Source organism: Sebastes umbrosus, chromosome 3 (assembly GCF_015220745.1).
Source record: "Sebastes umbrosus isolate fSebUmb1 chromosome 3, fSebUmb1.pri, whole genome shotgun sequence".
Taxonomy (NCBI): Eukaryota; Metazoa; Chordata; class Actinopteri; order Perciformes; family Sebastidae; genus Sebastes; species Sebastes umbrosus.
Window position 1 is genome coordinate 25635402 of NC_051271.1, and position 27874 is coordinate 25663275.

The 27874-nt window shown below is 39.7% G+C and overlaps 1 protein-coding gene across 2 annotated transcripts in view; it reads left to right on the forward strand.

Annotated features, from left to right (window-relative positions):
• fbxo41 (F-box protein 41) overlaps window positions 1–26626 on the forward strand; it is a 65685-nt gene extending 39059 nt beyond the window's left edge. Inside the window, exons 4-14 of one of the 2 annotated variants that reach the window (XM_037765403.1) lie at window positions 863–1070; window positions 7963–8036; window positions 13206–13594; window positions 17788–18026; window positions 18158–18273; window positions 19429–19581; window positions 19707–19802; window positions 19911–20029; window positions 20875–21033; window positions 22026–22141; window positions 24260–26626. In XM_037765403.1, the coding sequence (XP_037621331.1) occupies window positions 863–1070; window positions 7963–8036; window positions 13206–13594; window positions 17788–18026; window positions 18158–18273; window positions 19429–19581; window positions 19707–19802; window positions 19911–20029; window positions 20875–21033; window positions 22026–22141; window positions 24260–24322 (1732 nt within the window). In that variant the 3' untranslated portion in view covers window positions 24323–26626. The remainder of the gene's footprint in view (window positions 1–862; window positions 1071–7962; window positions 8037–13205; window positions 13595–17787; window positions 18027–18157; window positions 18274–19428; window positions 19582–19706; window positions 19803–19910; window positions 20030–20874; window positions 21034–22025; window positions 22142–24259) is intronic. The other variant, XM_037765404.1, reaches the window with a different exon arrangement.
• Window positions 26627–27874: the final 1248 nt, after the last annotated feature.

Below are 27874 nucleotides of genomic sequence, written 5' to 3' on the forward strand. Positions count from 1 at the left end.
GCATTAAGCAGCTAAATAACCAGATATTTCCCTCAGGAGTTGGTAGAGCCCAAAAACAGAGCTAAATGGGAGTGAATATTGGACTTACATTTGCTAGGTGGACACAGACACAACTCCACATGAATAATAATCGTCCTCCGTAACTGCTAGATGTATAAATACGTAACGGTTTGCTAACAAGTTCACCATATCAACTTAAAAGGAGATGATACGTATATGAATGTTGTTTTCGTAAACGTGTTTCTGCTGCCTCCATGTGGTGAACAGAACTGTATGAGGAGGCATTACTCAAGTTTATCTGCATGTCTTGAATTTTTGTGTTTTTCATTGTGTCACTAAGGTAAACAATAACATTCTTTCAGATGACACTGGACAAAATCACTGCAGGGAATGCTAGAAATACAGTGTGCCGAGCAGACTGCAGACAACTACTAACACTGTCTGAATTCCTGGTTTGTTTGCCTCTGTATCTGAGTAACACACTGTCCCTTAAAATGACGGGAACTTGGCCCTGCTGTGCCTGCGGCGGTATAAATATACAGCTGCTCTCTCACCCTCTATTTCTCTTCTCTCTCTCCCCCTCCCTTTGGGTTTGCATTGTGTATTTATCTCTGTCACCAACCCTCGGCGTGCGTAGTCTCCATGCAAAAAGTGCAGAATGGCAGCTTATGTGAATGTGAGAGAGGTTGTTCAAAAAAATCCTGCAACAACCATTTAATCTGAACCTGTACATTTTCACCACAAGCGAGGTTCAGCTGTTCTGTAGTTTGCCTCCTGATGAGACAGATTAGCTTTAGGAGAGCATACCCCTGAATTTAAAGAATATCACATTAATATATCCGTTCCCATCTCTGCCCCTTAGGGAAGTCGCCCAGATTGACCAGTTCCTTCAGGAGACGGCGGCACGTGAAGCCAATGCCAAGGTGCGGCTGCAGCAGTTCATCGAGGAGCTGCTGGACCGAGCGGACCGTGCCGAAAAACAGCTGCAGATCATCAGCAGCTGTGGCACCACGCCGAACGGCAGCCTGGGACGCTGCAGCCTCCAGAACTCTAAGGGCAACGGACGCCAGGTGAGGACATCCTAACTAGTATCTACTGTTGCACTGATGGGTTACTGCTCAGAACACCCTGCAAAATGCAACTTGAGATATCATGTTTATTGTGTTTTCAGATTGGACTATATTGATATTAAATTAATCTCCCAACTACTTTGATAATCGATCAATCAGTTTGAGTCATTTAAAAAAAAAAAGAAGTAAAGATTCTCTTATTCCAGCTTCTTAAATGTTAATATTTTCTGGTTTCTTTATTCCTCTATGACATTAAACTGAATATCCTTGAGTTGTGGACAAAAAAACAAATTTTAGGACGTCATCTTGGGCTTTGGGGAAACACTGATTGCCATTTTTCACCATTTTTCGGACATTTAACAGACCAAACAACTATCAAATAATCGACAGATTAATCGACAATGACAAAAATAATTGTAAGTTGCAGCTTTAGACTTGACTGTATTGATAACATTCAAGACATTTCCTGTTTTCAGACTGTCCGGGCAACAAAACATAATACAATATACAATATACAGTATAATGTAATATACAAATAGATACTGATCACTTTGAACTGCACGATAATACAGACAGCAATATAAAAATGTGCTTTTCAAATTAAATGAGCAGTTTCAGATCTAATTTTGTGACACATTTTAATTGTCATAATAATTTCGACAACTGACTTGTGAATCTCAATAACTCAAAATTATTGCATAATGCAGTGATTCTTTTATATGTTTATCATTTTGTTTTACCACCCAAGACTCCTCAGAGTGCTACTCCCAGCTCTCTGACAGTCCTTGACAGAGCAGCTTTTTGCTTTTGAATAGTGCATAAGCATTGATTATATTGACTAATGTCCTCGTAATGCACCACAGGTCAAACCCATAATAGACTTTAGGATGCCCGAGACGACAAGTCTGCTCTTCTTTATCGAGCTGAAGTACAGTAACTGTCCAGGACTTTCCCGTGTATTCATACACCAGCAGGTGAAATTCAAGACGAGAGTGTGGTATGTAAATGTGCTGTGAACGTGTGCTGGAGGTCTTTTAAGTCATTCAGCTCATCCTCCTGTTCCAGGAATCAGTCAGTCATTACCTTCTTGTAGACTGTATTAGCACAACTTTAATTAAACCTTGCAGAGGTGTTTTTATACTCTGAAATTTACCAATGAGTCACAAGTTATGGATATGAAATGGGTGCTTAAATGATTGTATATGGGTTTAATTTTTAAAAAGATTTTGGGACTAAGCTACATTAATTTGCTCCCATTCAGTCACAGAGCTATAGTGGGATTGTTGTTTGATGAGATCTGGCTTGCTGTTTCCGTTGGTGTTGAGGTCAGTGCTCTGTGCAGGCTAGTCATTACTCTTAAATCGGGAATCCATCTCTTTATGGACCTCTGAGATCCGTGGGATCGCCAGCGATTCCGACCAACTTAACTGTCTTTCAGAGGCTGTAGCAGGTTCAGGTACTGGTATCATATGAAACTAGACGTAAGGAAGCCACTGGAACCAACCAGGTCATGCTAACATGTCGGGAAGGAGGTTAAATAACACTCCAAAATGAGGCTAAATTTTGGCGAGGAAATACTGGCATTGCCATTTTCACACGGGTCCCTTGACCTCTGACCTCAAGATATGTGACTGAAAATGAGTTCTATGGGTAGCCACGAGTCTCCCCTTTACAGACATGCCCACTTCATGATAATCACATGCAGTTTGAGGCAGAAAACATGTTGTTGAATGCAGTATAAATGTGTTATTTTCTCCTATACTAAAATGGTGTATTTGAATATTTCTGTATACTGTGGTCCCTAAACAGTCTTGGAGTTACATAAATTGGGTATCACTGTAAAGCTGAGACTCTTGTGGATCTAATGAGCCCAACTGTATTCATGTGTGATGATGTTAGTCCCCAAAGTAGCCATTTTATAGTAGCAAGACCATTTTTTTTTTTTTATTTGACCTCACTGTATAAAATGACTTGTGGTGACCTCTAGGGTAATCACAGCCTCATGAAACTAGAGGATATAGAGACCTAGAGCATTCAGCTTTCCTAGCTAGATTGACAATAAGGGAGTTTCTGAGCTGTTTCCATAACAGAAGTGCTCGCCACCCAATCACTGAAAAATGCAATTTTTGTAGAAATCTCAAAATGTCAAAAGTTTTTTAACCAAATCACAGCATGGCTTTTTCTATGGTGTTCCTCAAGGTCTTGGTGTCTTAATGTGGTATTTTGGAGGGATTATTGATAATTTTGTATCAATTCTCGAGTGGTAAAAAATGTTTTAAATTTAGCACCAAATCTGTGTAACAAATGGTATCAACCCAAACATTGCTGCAACAACTTGGCCAACATATACTTCTATCATAATGTTGATAATGTTCTCACAATTCATTTTAATTAAATAACTCGTGTTTATTTCTGATTTATAACTTGAACTACTTGACACACAGTGTTGAGCAGCATCTCAAATTAATCTTCAGGTTCCCAGCTTTCAGATGATGCATACCACTTCTATGTGACATCTACTGTTGACCTGCTATCTCCCCCTAAACACCCCCTGTACCTCCCTAAAATAGACAAAAACAGGTCTGTGTGGTTCTCAGAGGGTTAAACAATTAAGAACACTTCAACAGAATCACACTATTGTCTAAAATATCATTGTATGCTGAAGCTTTACATGTAAGATTTTCCTTAGTTGTAACTAAAAAGCCTAATCCCGACCCTGAAAAGCCAAAAGTGCATCAAATATGTGAACATGGGGTGTCTGTATTTACAGCATTTCGTTTTGTAATCAAGTGAAGCTTATCTGCCATAGGATCATAATCTAGGTCCTGTACGTCTGCTTTGCATTCAGCAGCATCAAAACAGTAGAAATAGTGAAGCTCTGCAGCAGACGACATGCTGACCAGAGATCTGCGTTGCTTGCATAAAAAGCTTCCTCCTGCTCCGGAAACTGGAGATCAGACCTCTGCCTGCAGCCTTTCTACCGCTTCAGTTGTGGCATTTCCCCCCTCTTCTTTGCCTTATTACACAATGAAATGTAAAGGCAGTTCTTAAAAAAATGTCACTTATTCATATCATTATCCAACACCTCTTGAAAAAAGGGGTGACCTGTTTCATTGCACAAATCTGTGTGCTGCCATGGAAACCAGTTTCCTCTTGCTGGAGGTTCCAACATGATTTTGAATCAGATGTAATGTGGTACAGATCTGCCTGAGAGGAACTAGCTGTTTGGCTCACCATTTGAAAGATTCTCTGTAAAATAATTTCCTCAGATCGCTATCCTTGTCGACATCACTTTATATAGTCGTACAATTCAGTGATACCTCTTTATAATGCTAACCTGTTTCAAAGACATCAGAAATCATTTAATGGTATTTTTCTTGCAAACGAGAATTATTCTGATACATTTTAAAATGAAATATCCTTTTTTTTCTCAGCCATTTGACCTGTGATCGACCCGAAAACGCTGCTACCTAAATTTAGTCGTCCTCCCTTTAGATTTAAACATCAGTCAGTTTCATGTAGGACTGTGAATAATCAACGTGACAAGTACAAGTATGGAGTCACAGACTCGTTGGCACCCTGCTACACTGTCGAGGGAAGCCCGGAGATGTCACACACCCTCACAACCTCACTTTCCGTCTCTCTGTCACAACATCAGCGAGGTCGACCTTATCTCCTAGGAGACGGGTTTTTAGAGCCACAGAGGTATTTTAGGACCGACGGCGAGAGAAGGGATGGATGGCTTGTCTCCTGCTCACTCTCTTGTTCAACTCAAGCTGAATGTAATGCGTTTCTTCACAGGAAGTGCAAGGTACCGATAGCTTTAATTCAATCGTAGTGTCTCAATAACTTTTGGCCTTTTTAACAGAGAGACGATAACAGAAAAAGACTCGAGTTTAAAACCAAACTTAGGTCACCAGATTAGAGTTTTACCCTCCGCTGAATGGATTTTGTTTCATCCATTTGTGGGAGATTTGTCTCTGTTCTGCTTTCACTGCAAGCTGGCCAGGAATAAGAGCCATGGATGGTGTTTGCCTGTTTCCTCCGTGGTCCATTTTTTACTGGCAGTAGGCCAGAAACAAGCTGTGTGAGTAGAAGCAAAGAAAGAGAGAGAGGGAGAGAGAGAGAGGGAGTGACAGTGTCTGTGTTTGTGCACATTTTCCCTCCGTGGCACGTCACCAGTCTGGTACACAGAGCTCCACCTGGCACTACTTCACACGCACGTATATATACACACACGTACAAAACGCTACACACCGCATACTTCAATGCACAGGCAGCTTTGAGTGGTGTATGAAAGAGTGACGAGAAGGATTTTGCTCTCAGGCAAACAGAGAGAGTGAGAGTCAGGCTGCACACCCACCATCAAATACACTTGCTCGCCTGATCTCAGAGCTACAACTAAATATTTTGGGTACGTAGTAGGAAAGATGCCTGAGGGGTTTGTGTTGCTACAGTGAGGCTTGGTCAGGCAGTCAATCTATCCATCCAACACTTTGGTCAAGAGCAAGATATCTGGACTACAATCAAAGATTATAGAAGCAAAGAGACAAAACTTTGGGGCTTTTTTGACAACAACCGCTAGATGGCGCTGCGGTAGCGCTACCGCCATTTTGGACTGAAAACGCCAATGAGTCTGTGGCCATGGATTTATAAAGAGACGTCTGTAAATCAGAGGATTTTTTTTGTGAGGTAAATCAATTTCCCAGTTTGAACACTTAAATAGCCCTTGTTTAAATCATTATGTCCTAAAAGTTGTAAAATGAACTAATAGCCAAATCCAGTTATTTTACTTGGCATAATTAACGAGCATCAGACCCAAAGGACCGCACCGCCCTGCACGCTCATATGACATATCCAGTTCCTACTAACTGTATGCGGCTGTAATAATGGATATATTGGCTGTAATTAATCACTCTTATTATCTTTTATTACACAGCTTTGTTGAATACTCAATTCTGATTGGTTAATCACGGCGTTCTGCGGTCTGTTATTTGTTTATATGTATTAATGTCTCTGTTTGCAAACAACCAGCTATCGGCCAGTAGCTAGTATGCTGTTAGCATGACATAAATACAAGGTAATGTAGTTGTAGGCTATTTCCTAACACGCAGGGCAAAAGCACAGGGCACAACCTCTTCTACATCCATGGTCTGTGGTCTATTGAACATTGATTTTGGAGGTCTCTGACATGAAGAAGTTTGAGATTGCTCTCAAAATCTGTGTGCTGTAATTTTCTAACTTCCATTTATGTGCATCGCTCACTTTATGCTCCTCTTTGAAGTGGCTGGGCAAAAAAAGTTTAATGAATGAATAGGTAAGTAAGTAAATAGTTTTACAGTATGCTTATTGTTCAACACAGGCCATTTTGGTAGAGACATTAAATATGAGAATAGAATAGAAATGTTTTTGTTTTACTTTTGTTCGGTACTCTGTAGTGCGGACGTTTTACTGGCGTCAGGTAGTCGCCCTCAGTCCGAAATGGCGGAAGCATAGCTTTGCTGCGCGGCACTGATGTTGCGATGGAATGACCAATTGGCTTTCACTTCTATATATGACTATACTACTACTACTAATACTTCTTTCACTTTTATAGTGAAAAAATAATGATAGTTAAGTAGAAAAAAATACAGAAAATAAAAAATAAGATAAAGATTAAGAATACAAATAAATAAATATTTTTCTACAAAAGAAAGGAGAAAATATAGGCATATACATATACCGTATATATACACATGCATACCTACACACATACACAGGAGAAAAAAATAACTCTTAAACTTTCAGGGCTGAATCACTCAACATTGTTTAATTGTGATCCTCCGTTTAAAATATTCTTGTTCTTTATTTCTGATTCAAAAGGTTCTGTAGGTTTTTCCATTTCTAAAATGCTGTGTACATTTGACTTCCAGTTGTTAAATTGAGGTGGTTTTAACCAGTTAATCGTTATCGTTTCATAGCTGCAAAATGTCACTGTTAAACAACGCTATAGTTCATGACATCTTAAAAAACAATCACTGGATTTCCATTAATTTGCTGTGGGGATTCCTGGTCCCCCATGAGCTGCCTTGTAGTGCCAAACCTTTATTTCTAAGGATGGGAATTATCACAATAAAATAAACATTTACTCATTACATTAATGCTCCCCAGAGAATAAACCTTTTCCATTTTATGTTCACTTCTTGAGCTTTTCTTTTGTGCCACCCTCAGGAGAAAATGATCACACTAATCTTACGCTTCTTCTTGCCGTGTCAGCTCGTCATCTATGACTGATCATCTTATTCTTCTTGTGTTGGAAAATAATTTGTCCATTGATTTCCTTCATTTAAGCCTGATGCCGTCACCAGTGCTGAAGTGAGATCAAACCTTACGACTAAACCAAACAGAACATGTCTGCAATTCGTAGATCACTTGTGTTGTTTATTTCAGTTTTGATTATTTGTGAAACATCTGAGCTGTCACACAAATAGAGAAGCTTCCCATTATAACAGCAAAATAAACTTAATTTTTATTTTATTTACTGTTTGATTTTATCGTCTTTTCAGTGGGTATTTGTTCATTTTTTATAGCAGTGCTAACTTAATGTGGCAACTGCTTTAAAATTAAAAACTATACATCTCATGCTTTAGATTTGACCGTATTATTTTTATTATATTTTTTGAAAATGTCCTCATATGTCATGAAAAACTCCTAATTTTAACAATCACAATTACCTGAAAGTCTCATGTAGACTGTGGAAAAATATAATGGAACAGCCAGAGTATCAAGACTGACATCCGCGCTTCAGGAACATAGGAATACATTTGAGCCAAGGGCATGTCTAAGAAAGCTTAGGGCTACCGAGTCATTTTATTAATCACACTTTTCTTTCTGCATGTTTGTGTCTCTCCAGAGAAACTCCAGCAACTCTGGGAGCACAAGAGGCATGTACCAAGTGTCAGACCGACGATCGTCCCCCAGCACAGGGTAAGTCAGCACACTGCTCGGACTCCACATTTACACATGATTTCACACCTCTGAATGTGATGCATCCAGACCACCACTGTGCCACAAGGAGGTTTAATGGTACAAGTATGGACCCTCAATAGGAAACATCTTCTGGTCCAGCTGCAGATTTTGTGGCTCCTGGCTGACTACTGAATTGGTTGCACCTCCTCTTTCATACCTTGTGAGAGCTGGTGTAGTAAAACACAGTCTGTCAGTTGTGTGGAAATATAACAGAACCCCTGCAGCCGCAGAGCTTTTAACCACAATCTACTGTGCCCGCTGCCCCTGGCCTTTGGGGTATAACTTGTCAGTCCTGTGTGTAAATGTTTGTTTTTAGTACGGCAGTTACAGTAACTCAGAAAAACAGTGGAAGTGCCGTGGTTACAACCTGTTTGATTTGTGGCTCTTTATATTATTTCGTCTTTCCCACATTAGTTGACATAACAAATACAGAGATTGTACTTTACACATAATTTAAGGTTAGGTTTCTGTAACATTCCTACACCAGTGAGTGTGCTTCAAAGGCAGATTCACACCATGGCTCCTCTACAGAAACTATACAACACTTTATGCTAAAACAAGTATTAGATTAATCTATTTGTCAATTGACAGAAACATAGTCGTCAACTATTTTCATAATATTCAATAATAATTGTTAAAGTTATTTATCAAGAAAAGTTGCCAAACATTTGCTGGTTTCAGCTTCTCAAATGTGAAGATTTGCTGCTTTTTTATATTTATAAATTGAATATATTTTGGTTATAGGCTGTTGGGTGGACCAAACAAGCCAATTGAAGATGTAACCCTGGGACCTGAGGACATCTTTCACTATTTTGTGATTGTTTTAGACTAAATGATTAATTTTATTTATTTATTTTACAAGGGAGACCTGGCCAAGAAAAACTAACTAATTAAATAAATACATAAATAATTGATATGAAAATAATCGTTAGTTATAGCCCTACTTACACAATAAGAAAGGATGGGTCATGATTTACAAATTTTCGAATCGTCGATAAATTATAAAAAATCGAATAGTTTATGCGACTATTGTATAAGATACACTAAAATCTATATTTTCCCTTGTTTTTACTTTCAAAGAATGATCAAATAGTTCCCAGAAATGATCAAATAGTATATTTGCTTGCAATGCTCATCCCCAAAAATAACAAATTAACTGTATGTTGTTTGTTTGTCTCCTCGTCTTTCATGTTGTTTCACACTTCCACATTAAGATATTCATATGTAATATTGAACACTGTTATATGTGATGGAATAGATCCATTTTTAGTCCGACTCTCGTTGAGTAGCGGCAGTGAGGTGCAGGTTGGATGTCTCTCTACATGAGGTGTGACTGAAGTATTTCTGTGTCCCTGCTGGAGGTTTCAGACACATGGCTGTGCCATAGTACTCTGACTAACACTACTGTCATTCCCAGTTGGTATGTGAATGTGCTTCCTATTACGTGACGTCACGGAGAACCTGTCAGGCCTTCCCCATTGAATCATTGATGGCACAAAAACAACTCTCTGAGCCTTCTGTCTCCTGCCTATTAATAGCTCTTCATCAGGGACGAAGGTCGTAATCTCAAGTGTGCAACAGTTTAAGTGATTTATTGACATAAACCTCGCAAGACATCAGTCTACATGTGTCAATTTTACACCAAAATGCCTCTGACAGTTTGCTCCTTTTTACATTTTATGTCTCTTTAATGATCACAAATTGAATGTATTATGTATTTCATATGTGATAGTAAGTTGTGTATATCTTTTACAAAATTATTGCATCATACAATATCAGTCAATAAGACAAAGAACATGCCGTAACATAATCATCATATGTAAATCCAAAACAATATTTTTATTGTGAGGGGGAATAAATAAAGAAAAGAAAAGAAAAGACAAATAATAATATTAGTTATAAAATAAATTAAAAACAAAGAGAAACAGACAAACAAACATACAAAATAATAATAATTGTAATTATGATGATAATAATATAATGCTAATAATAATAATAATAATAATAATAATAATAATAATAATAATAATAATGATAATAAGTAAATAAGTGAGTGTATCTTGAAGTGTAAGTTCTGATATGCCCGGATCTCATAAAAATATAAGATTTTTCTTCTTTCCTGTTAAAAATATGTTTTGTTTCAGCTCCTTTGCTCCCATTCAATTCCAAACAGCATGGAGAAACCGTTTATAAGCTTCTAATTTAAATGTGATTAATCTCTATCAGAATCAGGACATCAAATTAAACTTTTTTAAAGCCACCTTTTCATTTTGATTCGCACAATAGAGAAAACCACTAGCGGTGAGACGACACAGGGGGGAGTGTGTTTCTTCCGCTGGTTATTGAGTTGTTTTATATTTACTCTCTGACGCTACTTTGTATTCTGGATACACACTCTGAAAAATCATTAATTAGCAATTGCTAATCATGAGTTTCTCATGATTGGGATCAATTCCTATCATTAAGTCTTGCTATTGATTTAATGTTGACAAAACATTCAAGCAGTTTTCGTCAGGTTCCTGCTTTACAACCTGCTCATTAAACCGTAATGAATCACAGTTTTGTCATTGACCCAGTTTAGACGGCTGAAACCATAAACACAACGCTCTATTTTTGTTTTACATAATCTAAATTCATATTTGTTGTGGCATGACATGCATCTCATCTTCTGTGCATCCTTTTCCCCTGCAAGTGCTGATAAGTGCTACCTGCAGTATCATCTGTAATTCTCTTTCATTTTAATTCCTAAAATGATGTATGCAGACGCTCCCACTCGTCTTATTATGCTGAGAGGAAGAGGAGGGAGCACTGAGAAGGCAGAAATGGAGAAAAGGAAGAAAAATGTCCTACTTTTAGAGAGGCTGATATTTGTAACTGCTCATTACTTGTATTGGCTGGGAGGTTATTTTAAGTGCTGTAGAAAGTACGTACTGTACGTACAAAAGCTGCTCTAATTCTACTATAAATGCTCTAGAATGCAGTCATACAGTACCTATTTGTGGCTTTTGAATTTTTGGCTTCAGAAGTGCATCCACTACTGTCAAATTAAATACCAATACTACGCTTTTCCTCAGTGGACCTTTAAGGATGTTACTGTTTCTACAGAAACTAATCAAAGGGATCAAATGAACAGGTCACCAACGGATTTAGAGCAGGTATAATGACGCTACCTTTTAATATTTGTAAGAGTGCACATTGTTTTGCATTTTCTAAAGTAAAAATAGTACCGACAGACCATTCAAACACCCACCTCTGGCTTGATTGTGATATTTTGTTTGTTAAAAGCAGAGCTGATGGTGCTTCATGAACAGATTAAAGGAATACTTCAACATTTTGTGAAATACTCATATTCACTTTCTTTCCAAGAGTTAGATGAGAAGATCAATACCACTCTTATTTGTTTGTTTAATATGAAGCATTAGACTGCAGCTGGTTAACTTAGCTTAGCGTAAAGACTGGAAAAATCCACCCACAAGCAGCAGTCAGTTTTTATGTACCACATAGCGGGAACAAACTGCTAGAAAACCTGAGGTTTGCTCCAACTCGTAGTACTTTTAAATTAAGGCTCAAGACTTTCTATCTCATGTTTTCTTTCACTCTTTTTAATTTTTTATAAGTGTCTTTTTATATTGTCTCTTGAGTCTTTTATATCTTTATATCTTTTATACCTTAAAATATTTACAAAAGCACGCACATCCAGATGATAAATACCAGGTGCTGGACAGAAGAACATGTAAAAGACAGAAGTCTGCACTCTAGATAATGCTCCCATGATCATATACTCTATTTAATTACCACCAGTGACGTCTTTTTTGTCTTGTTTTTAAGCCTTTTGATTTTCTTTGTTGTTGAGAGGTGCTAAACAAGTAAACTTGCCTTGCCTCTAAAGCCAATTAACATGTTATATCTTGTTTATTTAATCTGTAAAGAGAGAGAGAGAGAGAGAGAGAGAGAGGTTGGGGGTTTTGCTGAGGTTTAAGAGACGGACTATTTCTTGGCCGGGTTCAGTGACTTCCTGGATTCTCCGCTGGTTGCTGGTTGCTGGTTGCTGGTTGCTGGCTGCTGGTTGCTGGTTGCTGGTTGCTGGTTGCTGGCTGCTGGCTGCTGGTTGCTGGTTGCTGGTTGCTGGTTGCTGCTGGTTGCTGCTGGTTGCTGGTTGCTGCTGGTTGCTGCTGGTTGCTGGTTGCTGCTGGTTGCTGCTGGTTGCTGGTTGCTGGTTGCTGGTTGCTGCTGGCTGCTGGTTGCTGGTTGCTGGTTGCTGGTAGCTGGTAGCTGGTTGCTGGCTGCTGGTTGCTGGTAGCTGGATGCTGGTTGCTGATTGCTGGCAGCTGGCTGCTGGTTGCTGGCTGCTGGCAGCTGGCTGCTGGCAGCTGGCTGCTGGTTGCTGGTTGCTGGTTGCTGGTTGCTGATTGCTGGCTGCTGGTTGCTGGTTGCTGGTTGCTGGTTGCTGGCTGCTGGTTGCTGGTTGCTGGTTGCTGGCTGCTGGCTGCTGGCTGCTGGTTGCTGGCTGCTGGTTGCTGGTAGCTGGTTGCTGGCTGCTGGTTGCTGGTTGCTGGTTGCTGGTTGCTGGCTGCCCGGCCAATATTTTTTTATATCTTCTATATCAATATTCCTTCACATAACCCTCAGTAAGACTGTTATTGTTACACTTTGTTTTTTTTAAAGTAAAAGGTACTTTTAAAAGGGCCTTTGGCCAGAGGCAGGTTATCTGTTTCCCCCTGTCTCCGGTCTTTGTGCTAAGCTAAGCTAAACGGCTGCTGACTGTAGCTTCATATTTAACAGACAGGAGAGTGGTATCAATCTTTAAATGCATACTCCTATATCAGGACACAGCTGTAGATCAAAGACAACTCTCATTATAGTCAGCCTGCAAACTGTTTGTTTAGAAGTGCAATGTCACGGTGAACACAATATTCTGTATAAATATAGTCTGTTGGAAGGAGTAGTTGCACACTCAGCTTCAGACACTGTTGAAGGTTGACTGTGCCCACTTGTAAATTAAATAATAAAACTAAAAGGACATCTTGTGAGTTATCGGATGTTGGATGGACCATCCGTGTGTTTGAGTATCCTGTCTAGAATAATTCAATGATTATTTATAGTACACTTCCTTCTCCTTTCCTTCAGAGCATCCGGGCGGATCAAGTCCGTCTCACAGGGCTCTGGAGGTTACGACAGTGACAGCGTGGAGATGCATCCCATGGAGGACTGTCCCGAGGCTCAGTACTATCAGATGCAGTGCCGGCTGGGCGAGGCGGGTTACGAGCGCTCCCCGGGGTGTGGCGGTGGCGGATCGAGGAACTGGGGTCTTCGTAAACAGGCTATCCGGAACTGGCAGCGGCGACCTTACAGGAACAGCACTGAAGGCGAGGAAGGAGACGTATCAGACGTGGGCTCCCGGACCACCGAGTCTGAGGTGGAGATGTGGGAACAAGAGAGGAGAGCTGTGGCTGAAGTCCAGCAGTCGGCCCCTCCCTATCCTCACCACGGCAGGACAGGATATCGCCCCAACACAGGTAACGACCCTCTGGAAGTTCTTCAGACCTGTTATTCTTAGACACACGCACACTCTCTCCAATCTAACATCCAGACACATGGGAGGCAGGATTCACAGAATAAAGGCCTTAAAATGACTCCCATAAGAGCAGTGAGTGATGTGGATCTAGGTCAGGTTGAGTTGCAGCTGGAGCTGCGTCACTGACCAAAGCTCATTCTACAAAGTGTGGATCAGCCATGAGCTTATATGGTAAACATGGAGGAAAGAGGCCCCATGTCTGCTGCAGTGTGTAGACACAACAATGTAAACACTTCATGAAAAATGACTTAAACTCTGAAGTACTTTTCTCTTTGGAGGTTTTTCTTATGCAAATCAAATCAAGTCTGAGGACAGAGGGTGTAGTGTGTTTTACAGCCATCTGGTTCTGGCCTATATAAATCAACTTGACTTGACTAGCGACAGAGCCAATTAGTAACATTGTCAGCTATTTAACTGGTTATGAAACTGTCTCAATTTAATACTGATGCCTCTATAAGACCTACACAAGCAAACAAGACCATCAGCGAGAATGTTGGCTATTTATATAGTTGTTTTCAAAACCTGTCATCGTGTCAGATTCCCCGAGAAATCAGACAAAACGATTTTACGGCATGCAAGTTTACCAGAACTCCTTCATATACCATAATATATATATAACACATTTATGATCAAATTGACATGTTCTATAACACAGTCTCATGATTGTTATGGAAAGTTAAAGTTTCATCTCCTCTCTTGTACAATTTCCAAGCCTCCGGCTCCGACTACTTAACTCAGAGCAGCTGTCAATCATGACATTTCACCCCCTTTTTATAGCATCAAATAACTAATTAAAACCAAACTCGTCAGAAAAATTAACACTTGAACATACATCAGCGTGATAAGAACTACCTAAAATAACAGAAACCATCTTTGGGAAAAATGTATTTGACGTGTACTTTGACTTTTTAGTTTGGCCCATGTCCCATTCGCTCACATGAGGGGGCGGGATTTATGACCTATACTGCAGCCAGCCACCAGGGGGCGATCGAGTCGGAGCTCCGGCAGGAGGTGGAGAGCTCTGCTGGGGGAAAGGGAGGCATGGGAGAACCAGAACCAGGACTGTGTGGGGAAGAATGTCTGACCTTGCTGCTGCAGTAAAATAAGAGGTTTTCTTAATGGACTCTGGTACTCGGAAACACTACCGCTTATGTCCACGGGGATCGCCGAAATCAACACAAAATGAAAGTTCTTCGTGGTAGCTTTAAAGGGCCAGACGGTCAACACTCTGATATGTGATTTTTAAAGCATCATGAGACAAATAATCTAAATACTGTATGTTTCCAATCACTGAAAAAGTATTTAATATGTCCAGTATTGTGTTGACAAAAAAGAACAGCAGTTTCAAGCTGATACTAACCGACACAAAAGTACATTTCATTTGAATAACTCAGTTCAGGGTGTATAAATCCTGCTAATTAACATGCAACCTAAAATGATCCATCTTTGTTTCAGTGCTTACAATGTGATTTAAGTCCTTTTTCATGAGGTGTTTACACTATTTTGTTGTTTGTTAATGAGTAAACCAAGTCATACATCGCTGTTGTTGCTATACACTTTCTATGTGTGTCTGTGTCTTTGGTAGAACATATTTGTATTTGCGAAAGCGCTGTTTGCTTGTTGTATCATCTCAATTCCTCCTCTCATACTAAGCTTTGCTTCTACTAGTGAGCCGCCAAGCCACACCGCCAATCATGCCCGCTTGTTTCTTCAGATCTACCACAGATTGTGCATCTCTCTGTTAACTTCCTGCGCTGCCAAAATCCTTAAACTCACTGCTGCTGCCCTCCAGTTTTCTTCACCTGCTGTCGGGTTTCTTCTAAATACCAGGTGGACTGAGGCAGTCTGGGGAAGGAGTGAAACTGGGCCAGAGCCCTATGACAAATTGGTTTGAACTGCTATGACTGCCGCGTGAACTCAAAGGTTTTCTCACGTAACACTCAACATGTTACTGGCATTCCTCTGCTCTGACGTAGTTCTCCTTATTGGGAGAGTCTCTGCCAGGTTTTATCAGATGGTATGTATCTACAAGCACACAGTTTTCTCTCAGCATGTAACGCACAGCTCGGCTTTTTTAGTGCATTTGGCAGTCTTGAGCGTAGGTGGTGTGAGAGAGAAAGAAAGAGAGGAAGAGAGAGTGAGAGTGTAAGTAATGGTTCATAGCCCTGATGGTTTCGAGCAGACGCCTTCCAAGGCCAAAGATGAAATGAGTCATCTAGGAGCAATCTTACTGGGATGAATAACACAGGCCTGGATTGGACGCATGGTATCAGCCAATAGATAGCAATAGAGAAGAGAAAAAATTATGTAATCTCATTTAGTGTTTTGTTGAAGGTTGGCGCCACCATGCGATAGAATATCTTTTAACGTGGCATTTATTTACTTGAATTTGCTCTTTAGAAAATTGGTCTACAGTAATAGAAGTAAACTTAAGTCCATCTCTCCAAGCTTTGAGTTATAGAGTTAAATTAATTTAGTCTCTTTTTAAATGTACGTTTACATACTTATATAATCATAATCATAATCAAGTTTATTTATGTTGCAGTTGTTCAGTATCAAAATAAACAATTACAAAGATCTTTACAAAAACATAAAAACATAAAACCATAAAAAAAAACAATTAAGCAAAAAAATCTGGAAAATTACATATAAATCAGCCCGTTTGCACGAAAAGGCGTAAGGAATTTAGCATGCAATAAGAACGCCTTTCTTGCTTTTGGCGTTTCATTTGTACGCCACGTAGTCTGTACTGACTGCAATGCAAATGCATCCACGTAAATATGCCACACTGAGTTAGTGACGTAGAATAAAAAGCGAGAAAGACCGCTTATGGCAGACAGGAGGGGAGGTGGATGGGTCCAACAAACACACAACTTTTAACCAGGAGATCGGTGTTTTGTCTTGTAAGTTACGTTAGTGACATTTGTCACGTGTTTTTAAGTGACATTTTGACATGTTTTCGTGGCTTATGTTATTATTTTACTTAGTTTACGTACTTATTTGAAGCCCAACCATGATGTTTTTCCTAAACCTAACTAAGTGGTTTTGTTGCCTAAACCTAACTGTAGACGTTACCATAGTTTTGTTGTGCGGTGTACAAATGACACGCGAAAAGCCTAAAAACATTACATAGACCCTCATGACATGCGGAGGGTCTGTGTAATGTTGTGCTATTTATACGCCTTCCCATGAGAGTGTGTGTATAAATATACACAAAGCTCCCTCTAGTCTTACACCTAGCTACAGTATGGAAACAGCCAACAGGTCCCTGCCGGAGGACATCAGACTGCATGCAGTTTGATAAATAGAAAGTAACTAAGAGATATAATCTGGGGCCGGGCCATGAAGTGCTAAAGGAAATGAGAAATTAATTCTTAAACACACTGGCATCCAGGGCTAAGTTTTTGAAAGGGTAGTAATACAGTATGTTCTCCTTTCAGTTTTGTCAAGAGTCTGACAGCTGAGCTAATTGTTTCATGATTTATTCCAGTTAAAAGACTCTTGCAGTACAAACGTGAGGAAATTAAATATGTATGATGGATTTGGTATCTCAAAATTGAGCAAAATGTAGCAATATCCCTGAGATGGTAGAGATGCGATTGGATGACTTTGGTTATCTGAAATGAAGACTTGAAACTAGCGATTGAGCCCATAAACTCATGTTTACAATGTTTACTGAGGTAATAAATCAAGTGAGAAGTAGGCTCATTTTCTCATAGACTTCTGTACAATCAGACTTATTTTTGCAACCAGAGGAGTCGCCCCCTGCTGGCTATTAGAAAGAATGCAAGTTTAAGGCACTTCAGCATTGGCTTCACTTTTCAGACCCTCAGTTGACCAAGTGAAGACTAGATTTGTCGGTGTAGATGGTCGGTCCAATAATAAGGATTTGAACTTTATCATGTCTGGCCTTTCATTTTGTATCAGATTATACTGAAACTTTAAAAATATGCTACCACCATATGTTCAAAACTGTATCAGGTTCCAAAATTTTAATAAATCCTTTAAAAGTTGAAGTCCAAATTCAAGGCAGGGGTCTATGATGATCAAGAATAGTCCCTTTAACCTGGGCGGACCACCCACACATTCTGTTAAAGGGTTAAAAGACCCACAGACTGCTTTTTCTCCCCACAGGTCGGTCTGATGGGATCTACAACAAGCCATGCCGCCATGAAAAGAGCCCGTCCAAATCCAACGAGGTGATCAGTCCAGAGATCCTGAAGATGCGTGCAGCTCTCTTCTGTATCTTCACCTACCTGGACACTAAAACGCTGCTGAGAGCTGCTGAGGTTTGCCGGGACTGGAAGTTTGTGGCTCGTCACCCAGCTGTGTGGACCAGGGTGCTGCTAGAGAACGCTCGCATTTCTTCCAAGGTGCATAGTGAACATTTAGACACTGTATGCAGACTGTACGTCAGTAGCATTATCAAAGCGGGAGCAGGTGATGCATCATATTTGCTGTGTATTATGAAGAAATTCATTGATCTCCATGTTTTCTGTCTTAGTTCCTGAGCACAATGTCTCAGTGGTGCACTCAGACGCACTCGCTCATCCTGCAAAATCTCAAACCAAGACAGAGAGGAAAGAAGGAAACCAAGGAGGAGTACGTTAAAAGCACACGGTGAGACACAGATATAAGTTACATCTGCACACAGTTTCACTTTGGGGTACTGCATTGTGTATTATTTTGGCTTTTATAAGGACATTGCTTTACAAACTATTGAAGTGAGTGACACACTAAATGACTCCTCAAAACATTGATTTATGAGAGGAAGCCAACAAGAGGAACATAAGTGATTAAATGCCGATGTATTTGTGCATGTTAAATATCAGTTTTTATTTCCTGAATGAAGACAAGTAGAAGTTTGATTTGAGCGGAAAAAATGTCTGTCTAAATGTTTTCTGTGAAGTAGAGCTGCATCAATTGATCAATTAGTTGTCAACTATTAAATTAATTGCCCACTAATTTGGTAATCATTTAATCGGTTTGAGTTTATATCTTTTTTTTTTTTTTAAAAGTCCAAATTCTCTGATTCCAGATTCTTAAATGTGAATAATTTCTTGTTTCTTTACTCCTCTATGACAGTAAACTGATCTTATCTTTGAGTTGTGGACAAAACAAGACATTTGAGGACGTCCTCTTGGGCTTTGGGAAACACTGATCGACATTTTTCAAATTTTTTCTGACATTTTATAGACCAAACAACTAATCGATTAATCGAGAAAATGATCAACAGATTAATCGACAATGGAAATCATTTTTAGTTGCAGCCCTAAAAGCAGCTAATTCTTACATTTGAGAAGCTGGAAGGAGCACTTTTTTTTGCTTGCTATAGACTAACAACTTATCCATTATCCTAGTGGTTGTTGATTATTTTCTGTATATCTGATAATAATTCTTTCAGCACTACTTTTCACATCCAGACAAACCTTTTCATATCTGAGTATCTTGCCTCCATTGTCTCCATAGGGGACTTCTACAATTCCCAGCAGCTTTCTTTATCTTTGTGTCCTTATAAACAGCCTGAGCCTTTACCTTCAAAGCAATGCAGTTGCAGCCCTAATGTGAAGGAGACAGAGGATATTACAGCTTGAATCTGCTCTGACAAAGCGTAAACATGCTGCTTCCTGCATATATCGCTGCAAACACCGGAGGAACATTTTGTTATGTGCTATAAATGGTGGAAGTGCTGCTCTGAAGGACGGGAGAATTACTTCCTCTGCTCTGTCTCTGTCTGTCTTTTTCTGTTGACCTTCCCTCACGTTTCCATCTAAGTGGCTGTCTGGAGGAAGGTCTGGAGGCGTTGTTAAAGGCCACAGGAAGTAACCTTCTGATACTGAAGATTTCACACTGCCCCAACCTGCTGACCGATCGCTCTCTCTGGCTGGCCAGCTGCTACTGCCGAGCTCTGCAGGCTGTAACCTACAGGTAGACCAGCACAGCCAGGTCCCGTCTCTGCACAAATACTACAGTTTAACTCCTGTGGCTTTGCTTCAATGAAACTGCACTCAGTCATGTGTGTAATATAAAGACAAATTGTCATTATGTTCCAGAAGTGCCACGGATCCAGTTGGCCAGGAGGTGATCTGGGCACTTGGAGCAGGTTGTAGAGACATCATCTCCCTACAGGTGGCGCCACTACACCCATGGTACTAAACAGAGAAATACTGTGTAACGTTTGATTAATACCAAATATTCTATCTGTTCTGATATCAGTGTTTATTAAATGAATGAACATGGTATTTTGTCTCATTTAGCCAACAGCCTGCTCGTTTCAGTAACCGATGCCTGCAGACGATTGGAAGATGTTGGCCACACCTCCGTGCTCTTGGTGTGGGCGGGGCTGGATGTGGCATTCAGGGTCTGGCCTCTCTAGGTAAGTACCGCTTGTAAAACTATACACTGCAAAAACTGAAAACTAGGTAAGGGTGAAAGACAAATGTAGTTGTTTTTGGTGTAGCTGTACTGATTTTAAGATATTATTCCTAAACATATAGCCTTATTTCAAGATGATGGCACTAAAAATTGCTCAATTTAAGCACATTTTCCTACATATTCAGAAAAGAAAATTGTAAATCTCTTCTTGTATCTAGACAAATGTACTTGTTTTTAGTGTAGCTCTACTGGTTTAAGATATCTGTGGGTTCTTTGAGGCTGGATATTTTTTACTTATTTTACAAAAAAAGTGAAATTTCCCTGTTCTGTTGGCTGTTAATTTTACCTATTTTAATTAATATTTTATTGTTTTATTGCTTTTTATGTTTTTTTGAGAGCTGATTTTTTGCAGTGTACTATTCAATTTTTAGTTTAATTCCTCTACAAGCTGCCACATGAAAAATACATTATTCATGATATTTTTTAAATATTCAAATACTGTCACAGTGCTTTTTAAATTATGACATAAGCAGAAACAGAAAGGGGACAGAGGAAACATTTATGATAAGATGATTAAACGATATTATTGTCATATCAGGATGTAAACTAGCACAACACAGATTCGGCATTCATCCAGTGTCTTGTTCGTACAGTTTTAGAAAAGTAAATCTATTCCCACAGTGTGCATTTTAAGCACTTTTGGTTGAGACCTTAAACAAGCTTGTATGCACTACTGTAACCTTTGCTGTTCTCTATTATTTTGACACTCCTCTATCTTCCCCATCTCTGTATCTCCTCACCTCCATTCACCCCGCTCAACCCTCCCACCACCACCACCACCACCAGCGAGGAACTGCATGCGCCTGCAGGTGCTGGAGTTGGATCATGTGAGTGAGATCAACCAGGAGGTGGCAGCAGAGGTCTGCAGAGAGGGTTTAAAAGGTCTGGAGATGCTGGTGCTCTCCTCCACACCCGTCACCCCAAAAGCCCTGCTCCACTTCAACAGTGAGTATGAATACTGCTGCACTGATTCCCTGTCTAAAATCATGCCATGAATATACAACATTTAACAGTTAACTGTAATATTGTTGCTCTGTGCATTTAGTGCTTAATACTGGTCACACAAGACCTTTCATTAAATCTACTTAACAGTGTAATCTCATACAATATTGTGATATGCTGAGTTTTGCGATAAGATATATTGCGATATATTGTGGTTTATTACCTTTTTTCAACGGCAAATTATGCAGTTTGTCAACATCTGTTTTATCTAATAATATACAGTTTTCACTCTGCTCATCTCAGAGTTTTCATTCACATATCTTGAGGTCAAAGTTCAAGAGACCCCTTTGAAAATGGCCATGCCAGTTTTGCCTCAAAACATTTTGCGTAACTTTGGAGCGTTATTTAGCATTCTTCCCGACAAGCTAACATGACATGGTTGGTACCAATGGATTCCTTATGTTTTCAAATTTCATATGATACCAGTATCTCACTCTAGCTTTAACACTGAGCCCGCTACAACCTCCGTAATAAGGTAATACAAATATGTTGGGCATTGTTTAAGGTTAGGATACTAAAACAATGTAGGTTACATTTAGGCAGGTATAACTGCTGTTAAGTAAGGGATAATGTACAGCGAGCCGGTCATTGTTGTGAAAGAATGTGAAAGATACCGCTAGCTGTACATTATCCTGCTTATTACACGGCTACTTACTTAAGAAATCAATAATTTGACACCAGAGTCCCACATCAGAACTGTGCCCATAGCGGTCTGTTACACATAGCAACGGTCTGCTATAAAGAAATAACAGACCATAGAACGCTGTGATTGACCAATCAGAATCGAGTATTCAACAAAGCCGTGTTATAATGTTTTTTTTAGGAATGGATACATTAGAAAAAGAGAAAGAAAACTACATTGTAATTAGTTTTCATAGTTATAAGTACATATAAGTACATCAAATAATGAATGGTGCCTAAATCCACTCATGTAGGTGTTTGCCGCAACCTGAAGTCCGTCGTGGTTCAGATTGGTATAGAAGACTACTTCGAGGACCCCAACAGCCCCGAAGCTAGAAAACTGTTTGACGAGATGGTAAACAAGCTTCAGGTAACAGCACACATCACCCACTACTCATACATGAGGAAGAAACCTATCGAGACCCATGATGACCTTTCTTCTAACTGCACAGTCTGGCTGAACTTTCAGTTTTTCTGATGAAATGAAAAATATTTTTTTGTTTTGCATGTTTAGGCTCCCAACAGGAAGAAACATATTGTTTTTGGTTTTCTCAAACACAGATTCTTTTTACTGTATAACTACTGTGGGTAACACAGTAATTTACAGGTCCGCAAGTTTCATGGTAATTAGGTGATAGTTAGCAAGTTACCTATTTGAAATGTCTTTGGAATTACTGCCAAATTACCCCAATAAAAACCTCAAAATTGATCGAAAATTACTTTATTATAAACACGATTTAATAATGGTTAAAATAGGGCCCTTAGGCTTGACAAGCTGCTGTGCTCGGCTCTTCATCAGAGCTGGAAAACCAAAACATTGTGCTACACTCCACCCCTTCAAAAAATGTTATTCAAATCCATCGCAAACTTTTGGAGTAAGCCTGCTAACAGACAGACAAACAAACAAACCAACGCTGGTGAAAACATTACCTCCTTAAGCCCAAGGCCTTTGGGCCTGGCAGAGGTAATAATAAAAGTCAAGACAGCCAAACAAAGTCATTTCTGATAAATCTTGAGGTAAATATTGGGGTAATTTGGCAGTAATTCCAAAGAAATTTCAAAGAGGTTACTTTCTTATTATCACCTAATTACCATGAAATTTGCAGACCTGTAAAATGAAGTGTTACCCTACTGTGCCATCCATAGAGCGCAGTGTTGACTTGGTGAAGTTAATGGCTAACAGGGAGGTGAGCTCTGTTAGCTCACCTCCCTGCACTCTGTTAAGCACCTTCTTCTGATATTAGTTTCTTTTTTCAGCCAACATGTCTTTAGAGGTTTGCACCATTGTATGCACATGACTAACAGCTTGGCCAGTACTTGTTCAAAGGATAAGATGCATTTATTTTTATCACAACTACACGCCGTTTAAACCATGACTCAACTCTTGAAGTCCCAGTGATGGTTGGTTGTGGATGCGCTGGTGCTAACTCATTCCAGCAGAGGCTTACTGCGAGAGGTCATTCTTATAGCTGACCACACACAAACAGAGATATATAAAAGCTGTGAAATCCCGGGTTTTATTTATGTTTTGTTTTTATGAGTCAGTTTACAGTGTGTTCCTCTTGGATATCACACTCAAGATGGTGGGGTTGCTCACAGCAGTTAGGTAACCACTCCGAAAGCTGCGAGCAGCTATGATTTATTTTTATCCCTCTCTCTTTAAGTTTGCTGTGAAAAGGGAGCCAAAGTCCTCCTCTCGTGTTTAATCATCCATTTTTTTTTAAAGTGAGTTCTGTTGAGGTGAAGCTTACAGTCATCCTTAATCTGCTGCATCTCAATGCTTCACAGATTTGTATAGCTTTTTGTCATACACCAGTTATTGTACATGTACACACTTACTGCAAATGGAGGGAAATATAATATATAGGTGTGAAGACGACAGGGAGAGATTTAGAGAAAAAACGTTATAATAACCATCATTTATAAATGGTAAATTGATAGTTAATTAAAATGTAGTTAATAGTTTTTTCTGTTAGCAAACAAAGAAATTATAATTAATAATGTTTACTAATTTTTAGTAATGCTATAATTTATGTTATTTTAACAGTTGGTCTCTGGTCCATCTATCTATGTAATGTTTATAGATGTTTTACAAACGATTTCTTAAAAGTTTTCAACTCATTTGGTAATCACTAACAAATACTTAATATAGTATATAAAATTGTATAATGTGTGCAACAATAAACTTAATAAATAGTTTACTAATATAATCAGAATGTAATTGTTATCATCTCTTATCAGCTATGATGCAATATAAAATTCATAAACTAATTATTTCATATTACACAAACTACTGATAAAATAACATAAATTATAGCATTACTAATAATTAGTAAACATTAGAAGAAAAATTATTAACTAAGTTTAATTAACTATCAATTTACCATTTATAAATGATGGTTATTAGAAAGTGTTACCAAAAAAATCATGCAGAAGTTGCCTTTGAGAAAATGAGATTCTGACATCCTCTCCTCCCTTTTTCTTTCAGGCTCTGAAGAAGCGACCCGGCTTCTCCAAAATCCTCCACGTGAAAGCAGACAGTCTCTGCTAACATCTTTCGTGCAGATTCTTCAAGTCTTGGAGAGGCGCCATCTTGGCTCCAGTCAATCATAAAGACCCAGCTGTTTTGAGCCCGCTCCACGGGTTGAATACGTCTGCAGCACCGACAGAAACAACAGAAAGATCGCCATGATGAACCAGGGCCGAGGCTCAATGTGCATACTCCCATAACTCATTCACTATTCCAGTAAGGGGAATAATCAATATCTCCTTCATGCCGGTCAGGAGGCTTCTTTGGACAAACAATGGCACTATATATCACAAGAAGGGCCTGTCTCAAAGCTTATACATAACACAACAGAACTGTCAGATTGCTCTTTCTTAGTCGTCTTCTGCTTTCACCATCAAAACGGATCGCGTCGCCGCAGAGAGCCAGATCCCTTTCTTGAAACGCCTGGAGCCAATTGACAGCGCTGTATTTAACTGTCTGCATCCACACAATGCTTGACATATACTCAAGACTACCTTCAACACCAACAGCTCGTGGGCAGGAGCACATTATAAAGCGTACTTACTTTCCGCAGAAGTGCATAAAATGTTGGCAGGAGTAAGAAATTGTAGAGAAATTCTCAAGGTTGGAGAGTCTTGAGACAGGAGCTTTATGTTTGTTTGCGTGTGTGCCGAGGATAGAATAAATCCATCCCGCCTGCCCTGCACTGCTGTGTGTTGAAACCGGACAACTTTCAACACTTGCTGCTTCCACCCAGGACAGAAACACGCTTCACCAGAGAGCAAGGACAGCCTCCCTGCAACACACATACCTTGACAGTCTTCTTAACCAACTGCATGGCAGCGATGCATTTACCCTTCTCCTACCATCCACTGCTTCCTCATGTGAACAGCGTTGCGCCACAAACCTGGACTCAAGTGTTTTTGATGGAATCTCTGAGAGAGCAGGACGCAGTGTCTGATGCTGGGAAGACGATCCATAATGCATTTCTCTCGGTGCCATTTGTAACAGTGTCTGTCCTCATTCCAGTGAGCGTTTTCTCCAATGTGCCATTAATGAGGGAGGAGGGACCATGTACAGTAAGGCAGATGTTTAATCTCTTCAAATCAAATGTAAAATGATTGGAGTTTGGAGTGTAAGCAGCTCTTACTCAGCATAAGGGTGTTGTGTTTCATATGGAACAGGGCATACAGGTGTTACAGTGTTTATATATCATGTGACTTTCATACTTTACCATACTAAACAGTGCCATTCCTATTAGCAGTGCTTGTCATGGCTGAGGCCCTGATTAATCCTTATTTATATTTTTCAGCCTCTGGCTCCCTCTGCTGGTGTTTCCGAGCACTTACAGAGCCAACGGCCAGCTGGTGTGATATGACACTTTGTACTCTTTGCAGCAAAGGAACACGTATCACCTTTTACTATTTAGCAGAACTCAAAACCAAGAGATCAGGTCTTCAGTATCACCTTCAAATTAGGAATTTGATTTGGTGCAAACCATGGCTACAACTTAGTTTAGCCTACGTTGCAGAAATTCTCAAGAAGTATGAGTAGCAATATTTACTGTGGTGACACTTAGTGTACCCTCCTCTGTGCTGCAGATAAGTTAAAGGGGGGTTTCCAACAAGTTTACACATCAAGATCAGTTTATTATTCACAAGGAGTAGCTACTGCTCAGCCAAAACAGTTGTATAATTCTGGCTCTGGATGAGCTTCTTCAAGTCCGAGAAAATAACCCTTGAAATGTTATATCGCCTTGGAAACTACAAATTTATAGCACAGAAAGCGGCGTTACAAGCTGGGGGGCATGTCGTTTGAAAAATGTGGAAAGATGCGTTTACAATAGAAAATAGTATTTATGGGAATTTGTGGAGCTTGACCCATACTAGGGACCAAAAGTCAGGATTTTTCTGCCTCTGCTGAATTCATTTTTTAAAATCAGTCTCTTGCGAGTCCCCGAACTTTATGAAAGTGCAATACTAAATCACTGGAGCTCCTTCGACACTTACAATCGCTTTGCTTTAAATGCACACAGTTTTGAAACAGGTCACACATCTAGAACATCACGTCCCTTCCCTTGCGACAACCCAATTCGACTGTGATCAGGCAATTACATAGGCGTTATTGGTCGTCATAAGCACCATACATGTGGGTCATTAAGGGCCTACTATGCATACTACATTTAAAATAGAGATGTTGCCATTTTTACTTGCCGATACTGATTCCGATACCTGCATTTGCTGTAACAGCAGATAACAGCGTGATAAAAAAAGATATAGTTATTGTTATTATTTAACAGCTGTTTACTACTGACCATATTTGGATTGTGGACAGTAGTTGCCGCTTGAATAGCCCTTATTTAAATCATTAGGTCCTAAAAGTTGTAAAATCCACTAATAGCTGAATCCAGAGTTATTTTCCTTCCTCCGTTCATGTGAATGAGACCCAGACCGAGGCCGAAGCGAGGGCTGGGAGGCGGATTTAGCAAGTCGTGACGACAGCGTGAAAGCTGTGATCCTGTGACCGAGCGGACGCTACTGCGCCTGCTCCATTGGCCCAATCGATACGGAAGATCGCCGGAAGATCTGGGTACTTTGCCACTCGGAAGTTGAGCCATTTTGGCTTTATGCGCCACTGTGCAACTTTCATAGGAATGAACGGGGCTCCGCCTCCAACACTGTATCCAGTTCCCTTTATACCTCCATGGCGACAGCACAGTGAAGGCTACTGTTTTACGTAGAACAGCGAAGAAGAATTGATTTCCGGTTAAGCAAGTTGATTTTTTTCTTGGTTAATAAATTATGGTATCGGATTGGTGCATAGACTGCATGCGGACGTATTTCCCATACTGGTATTAGAACAACTTTGATTTTAAAAATGAAAGCAAAACTTAAAAGCAACACTAACATGTTGTAAAACTGAATGAAACGTTACGTTTTGAACACAAACAGAAAAGGCTTCTTTAGGTTTAGGCAACAAAAACACTTCATTAAGTTTAGGGAAATCATTATGTGAGAGGTCGCTGTCGTCTTCTTTGATACGTTCTTTCAGTGATATACCATGTGAATAAATGATAAAACCTACTAGTGGGTGTAGTAGGCCCCTAATTACCCACATCTATGGGGCTTATAGCAACCGATGACGCCTATTTAATGGCCTGACAACAGTCTAATCGACTGGTATATCGCAAGTTGCTTAACACAAGTTGTCCATTTTACCTTGCACACCTCATTTGTCTCCATAACACGTTAACATTCGGAGTGTGCAACAGAGCACAGTGACCGTTTCCAGGGAGGCCGAGCAGGCGTTTGTCAAGCGGGCTCTTTAAGATTCAAAAAGTCAGTGACGAGGAGAGCTGATGTTTTGGGGTCTCTGCTTTCTTGTCCAAGATGTTAATGAGGACTTGTGTAGCTGCATATTGTAGTGATTTCCAGGTGAAAGTGTGAGAACAGTTTTGGGGTGTCCATTTCCTCATGTTCTTCCAGTACTGCATATTATTATCCTACACTGGTACTGATCCATTTGAGGGAAGTTAGTTTGTGGGGAAGGTGTAAAACTTTGCTGACACAATAGAGAAAACACAAAGCACTTGTT